The 5,897-nt window shown below is 62.2% G+C and overlaps 1 protein-coding gene across 1 annotated transcript in view; it reads right to left on the bottom strand.

Moving 5' to 3' along the window:
• The window catches only part of RRP12 (ribosomal RNA processing 12 homolog), a 24,826-nt gene that overhangs the window by 10,375 nt on the left and 8,554 nt on the right, over positions 1-5,897 (bottom strand). Inside the window, exons 12-22 of the mRNA XM_019502136.1 lie at positions 5,760-5,857; positions 5,450-5,564; positions 4,084-4,226; positions 3,723-3,844; positions 3,345-3,409; positions 2,263-2,425; positions 1,817-1,971; positions 1,426-1,493; positions 1,167-1,260; positions 698-856; positions 467-547 (exon numbers count right to left, since the gene is read on the bottom strand). Of these exons, the coding sequence (XP_019357681.1) occupies positions 467-547; positions 698-856; positions 1,167-1,260; positions 1,426-1,493; positions 1,817-1,971; positions 2,263-2,425; positions 3,345-3,409; positions 3,723-3,844; positions 4,084-4,226; positions 5,450-5,564; positions 5,760-5,857 (1,263 nt within the window). The remainder of the gene's footprint in view (positions 1-466; positions 548-697; positions 857-1,166; positions 1,261-1,425; positions 1,494-1,816; positions 1,972-2,262; positions 2,426-3,344; positions 3,410-3,722; positions 3,845-4,083; positions 4,227-5,449; positions 5,565-5,759; positions 5,858-5,897) is intronic.

The following is a 5,897-nucleotide window of genomic DNA, read 5'->3' as shown; positions in this document are numbered from 1 at the left end:
GCCCCACTCTGTCACCACCCCTGGGGTCTCCACAGAGACCAGCCAATACCCAGCCAGGTCAGCGAAGGGCTTGGCCCCACCACCGCAGGAGGGCACAGGGGGATCTCGGCACCAGGGACCATAGCGAGTCCGTGGCCCAACACCCAGGGGGGTTGTCTCACCTTGTGGGGCAGGACCGAAGCGCAGGAAGGCTTCGCCCATCTCCACTAGCAGCGCAAAGGCGTTCTTGCGGGCGCCCACTGACACCTCCTTGGTGCACAGGACCACCTGGGGGACCGACACCCTCAGCGCCCGGCACGGATCCGCCCTTTGCCCCCAGGCTGGGCCAGGCCTCCGCCACAGCTGGGGGCAGCTCCCCACGGAGAAGCCATGGCCAGAGCAGGCATTGGGCTCCAGCACTGGAGCCTCGACCAGCCCCAACCAGAACCTAATCCAGGAATGGCTCCTCAGCCCTGCTCCCCCTCACCTCTGGGACCAGAGCCGTGACGAAGGCTTCATCCTCAGCCGTCAGCTGCTTCACAATGTGTAACAGGCACTTGAGCCGCGGCTGGGGATGGAGATAGGGACAGTGCCATGATGTCAGGCCCAGGCCCTGCTCCACACACCCAGCCATGTGCCCGATGTTCCCCCAAGGTCAGGCCCCAGGGACCCTGGCCACCCAGCACATGCCTCCCCTGCACCCCACTCAGCCTTGTACCCTCTTGGCGGGGGACGTGGCGCTCTTGAGGGAGTCCAGCAGGACGGTCTTCAACTCCCCCAGGTTGCTGCGGATGAAGGCCTGGCAGGGGCCGTGGGGTGCCGCACACACCTCCTCCAGCACCCGGTACGCCTTCTTCTGCACCCCGTGCTCCTTAGTCTGCAGAGGCAGCGCCCGGATGGCCTCGGTTAGGGGACTTGTGTCTGCCCTGTCCCCCTCCCAGCATGCGGAGAGGTCCCAGCCACTGCTGAGCTGGGGAGGGCTGCAGGGGCCATGCATGCCTCCCACCTTCCCTCCAGGAAGCAGCAGCTCGGAGCACCCAGGGATCCCACCTCCACCCCAGCCGACCTATGGTGGAGACCCCGGAAAGACAAACCCTTCCAGCCCAGGGCCTCCTGCCCCGACCCTGGAGCGCCCCAGCCCCTCTCCCCAAGCCACCCAGGGTGGAAGCTCTCACCCCATGACTCACCTGCAGGGAGGGCTGGATAGTGCGGTACAGGGTGCCCAGGGTCGGCTCGTCGGCATAGGGTGCCATGGCCACGATCAGGTCCAGGATGGACAGCCTGTGTGGGGAAGGGGTGAGTCTGGGACTGGCCTGGGCGCTGCTCCCCAGCTCCACTCCCTCCAGTGAACAGCCATGGGGAATAGGGGGTGCTGGGAGCCAGCTTGGGGAGGGGGGAACTGGGGGCTCTAGGCAGAGGCAGCCCCAGGGAGGCAGCAGGCATTACCTGGTGAACTCAGAGCTGTCGGGGCTGCTCAGCTTCTCGCTGGCTTTCTGCAGGAACCCACACACCATCTGCAGAGAGCAAGGCCCAGGTCAGGGCCAGTAACTGGTCAGCTCCAGCAGCAGCTCTTCCAGGTGCCCCGAGTCCCCTGCTGCACCTGGTCCGGCCCCTCTGGGCTCAAGCACGGAGGGGCTCCTGGGTCTTAGCTCAGTCCCTTTGGGTCTCTTGCTCCAGCACCTTCAGGCCCTACTGCATCCACGCTCCCCTCCCCTCCCCATGGCTCTGCCCGGCTCCCACAGCAATCCCAGCCCAGGGCTGCGCCGATCCTGTGGCACCAGGTCCTTCCCTCTCTACCCACAAAGGCACTGACAGGCCGCCCCGCGCTGCCCCTCACCTGCTGCTCGGTGACAGTGAGGTAGGTGCGGACAGTGTCCAGCACGGCACGCCGATGTGCCGAGTTGCGCCTGTCATCGCCCGGCTGGCTGTACACATTGAACAGGATAGGCAGGAAGTTCTTGGCGAAGCGGCCGACTTCGGTCCGCTCAGCGTCTGGGGGGGCAGAGACCGGTGGGTCCGTGAGGGTCTGTGCTGGGCCCAGGGCCTCGGCACCTGCCCATGTTCCCCCTCCAGGGCTTGCAGGGTGACCCCCACATGTGCCAGGCCTGCCCTTCAAGAGGCAGGGGGCCTGCCCAGGAGTAGGACTGGGAGGACTCAGCATTATACAATGGTCCTGGCAGCTAAACCCTGTCTCAGCCTCACCCTCCCACAGCTTTCCCTGCCCTGGGGGCATGACACCAGGTCCCCAGCCATGCTGGTCTGTACCACCCACCTCTTACTCACCCGTCTGGCAGCCCTTGGTGATGAGGGTGCGCAGGGCCTGGCACACGGGGAGGCGCAGGTCGGGGCGCTCGCTGAGGGCCGTGCCCAGGGTGCGCGCCAGCCCCTTGAAGGAGCTCACCACGTCCATGGGCCACCGGCAGAACCCAGGCAGCAGCGACCACACCTGGAAGGTGAACAGAGACTGACCCTGGAGAAGGGGCCGAACTCTGGGTGCTGGAGCCAGGGAGGGTAAAAGGCCCATCAAGTATTAGGGGTTTGTTTGGGCTGGTTTGGATAGGACTGAACCTGCCTCAGGACAGGGCTGGACGAAATGTGGTGAGAAGAAAAAAGGAAACTGAAGGGGGATTTGATAGCAGCCTTCAGCTCCCTGCAGGGGGGCTGCAAAGAGGATGGAGCTGGACTGGTGTCAGTGGGGGCAGCTGACAGGACAAGGAGCAATGGGCTCAGGCTGCAGCAAGGGAAGGTGAGGTTGGATATTAGGAAAAACCTGCCCATGAGGAAGGTGGTGAAGCACTGGAACAGGCTCCCCAGGTAAATGGTGGAGTCTCCATCCCTGGAGGTGTTTAAGACCTGCCTAGACAAAGCCTTGTCTGGGATGCTGTAGTTGGGGCTGGTCCTGCTTGGAGCAGGGGTCTGGACTAGATGTGACCTCCTGCGGTCCCTTCCACTCTCACTGTCTGTGACACTGACACCCACAGGTCCCTGCCAGCCCCATGGCCCTGGGACGTTATGAAATAGAGTCGCACCAGTGGGTATTAGACACGGCAAACAGCGGTGGGAGGCTCTGTGCAGAGCTCCAAACCTCCCAGCGCTGGAAGCTACAGCGAGACAAGCCTGGCTTGGCCCATCCACCCCTGCAGCACCTGGTGATCCGACTCCACTGTGGTGAGAGACAGGACACTGGGCTGGACTGAGCCATGAAAGGTCTCACGTTCCCCAGGGAGCCCTGCCACCCACCCCCACATCCCCCCCTTCCATGGCTGCCTGCACCAGGGCTGCAGCAGCTGTGCTCGAGCCTGGCACAGGCCCTGCGTCCAGGACCCTGGGGCACCTGTTGGCCTCAGCAGGGAGCCACTGCTCACCTGCCCCTGCAGCGTGTCATAGATCTTGGACTCCAGCGTCTTCCCATCCTGAGCCAGCTCCACAGCTGCGGTGGAGAGAATGAGCTGTGAGCCTGGTGGGAGCGGACCCCCCAGGGGGGCAGCAGGAAGAGCTGGGGCATAGAGGGGGGAGCTGGGCCCTAGAGAGCAAACGCCCAGACTGGGCAGCACTGGCTGGGCAAGCTGGACACAGGGGCCAAGCAGGCTCAGCCTGGGGGACAGGGCCAGCAGAACCCCCTGCCCCCTCTACCCCAGTGGCACCTGCCTCACTGCCTGGCGCTGCCCGCTTCACCCAGGGGCAGGGAATCCCTGCACAGCCACAGACACGGGGGACCCTGAAGCTCTCCCCCGACCCCTTACCTCTGTCCTTCAGAGCAGCTGCCAGGGGCAGAAAGTGGCTGGTGAAGAAGCCAAGCCGGGCGCCGCGGATGTGGTCCCGGAGCACGGGCAGGAGCCAGCTGCGCGGGAAGTCCAGCGTCTCCCTGGCAGGAGGGTGCAGGTCAGCCAGGGCTGATGCCACAAGGCCCCGCAGGTGCCAGCCCCTCGCCCCTGTGGGCAGGAGCTGCTTCCCCTCCCTCTCCACGGCTCTTCTTGGCCGCAGCTGCCTGGGGGAAAGGGCTTCATCCACCCGAGCCAGGAGCCTCTGCTTCCCCTCCCCCCACTGCCCCTTCCTGGCAGGAGCTCCCACCAGGCCCAGCCCCTACAGTGCAGCCATACTCACTCCCTGCCGTCGATGCCCAGGGGCACGGCCTCCAGCACCACCTCGGGGCCCATGGTGCCCACAGCGGCCCCCACCGTCTCATCTAGCTCGGCTGTGTGGGGGAAGTGCGGGGACAGGCGCAGGTCGCACAACGACTGCAGGCACTGGGGGGAAGGGGTGAAGGCATGGTCATGGGGGGGCATGGTCATGTGGATGTGGCCAGCGCATGGCAGAGACCACAGCCCAGCCTGGTGCCCTCTACTGCCAGATGCAGCCCCCAGACTGAGACGGCCGCTGGACTCCCACCCTGGGAACCCTCAGGGCAGCTTTGGACTGCCCAGGCCCTGTGCAGAGAGTGTCATTACTGCTGTGCTCTGTGCAAGGCACCTATGAGGCTCAGAAGCCGTCCCATGCACCGGTGCAGGCTGGGGACCGAATGGTCATGCAGCAGCTCTGCAGAAAAGGACCTGGGGTTGCCATGGACAATAAACTGAATATGAACCTGTTGACAAGAAGCATGGCACAATCATCCCATGTATGTTGCAGACTGAGCTAAGGGAGCAGGGGAGGGTCCCAGACTGCTTGGGCTGGGGGACCAAAGAAACCGGGGAACTACATTTTTTAAATGACATCTTCATAAATTTCCCAAGAAGCAACGCTAACCACCTGAAACCTGAGATCCTGCTCCTACCTTTGTTTCAAAGTAATTTGCGTCATCACTGAACCTCACAAGAGGTGACATGAGAGAATCCTTACCAGCTAAGAACGGTCTGCCCAGAGTTTTCCACCTATTGACTCCTCTGTGAAAAGCTATGAAATATGAACTTTCATTTCTACCTTGGAGAACTTCTACAATCTTTTCTTCAATGCCTGGTGAAAGGTGTTTGCGCCCAAAAGCTTGCAATTAAAGAATTTTTTGCAAAAAAAAAAAAAAAAAAAATAAAAAAAAAAAAAAAAAAAAAATCAATAAATGCTGTCTTCAAAGAATGACTTGTTCTTACGTGGGCAGGCAAGGTTTTCCGAGTAGATGTGACCACGTTTAATGGTCTAACTGTTCTAACTCTAGCATCTCTGAATTCAGTGCCAGGCCTAAAGTCTTATAAACTAAATCTGGTAACAAGCCAGCAGTGTGCCCTTACTGCCAAGAAGGTGACCAGCATCCTGGGCTGCATTGGCAGAAGCGTTGCCAGTGGGTGGAGGGCAGCGATTCTTCCCTCTATTCAGCACTGGGGAGGCCACATCTGGAGCCTTGCCTGGGATGTAGTTGGGCCTGGTCCACCTTCGAGCAGGGGGTTGGACTAGATGCGACCTCCCGAGGTCCCTTCAACCCTCATGTCTTATGATTCTTAACAAGGACAGTCTCCCTGCCCCAGCCCCAGCCCCTCACCTTCCTCATGACGGGGTGTCCTTGCTTCCCACATGCCTCGAAGAAGGCCCGCAGCACCTGCAGCACGGGTGCCCATGCCGCGTGGAACCGGTATGTCAGCCCCTCCTCCACCGCCCTGCATGGACAGGAGGCAGGGGGCTCAGCACAGCCCCCAGCAGGGCAGGGACCAGTGGGGGGGGGTCATCAGAGGCACCAGCAGAACAGAGGGGGCTTGTTCCAGCTGTAAAAGCCTGGATGCAAAGAACGGGGGTGGGGGCAGAGCACCCAAGGCCCCCCAGAGACAGCCCCAGCCCTAGCCCTCTCCCTGTACCTGAACATCTTGCAGAGAGAGGCAGCGGGGCCAGAGGCGGAGGTGGAAACAGGCCCCAAGTCGGTCACGTGGGGGGCCACGCACTCGCTGAGCAGCGCCTGCGGGACCCAGTCAGATGGGACCCCTGGAACTGTCCCC

This window comes from Gavialis gangeticus, unplaced genomic scaffold (genome assembly GCF_001723915.1).
Source record: "Gavialis gangeticus isolate Ggan-Ray unplaced genomic scaffold, GavGan_comp1, whole genome shotgun sequence".
In the NCBI taxonomy this organism is placed as follows: domain Eukaryota; kingdom Metazoa; phylum Chordata; order Crocodylia; family Gavialidae; genus Gavialis; species Gavialis gangeticus.
The sequence above is the reverse complement of the archived record's forward strand: the minus strand, read 5'-3'. Positions and strand labels throughout refer to the sequence as shown.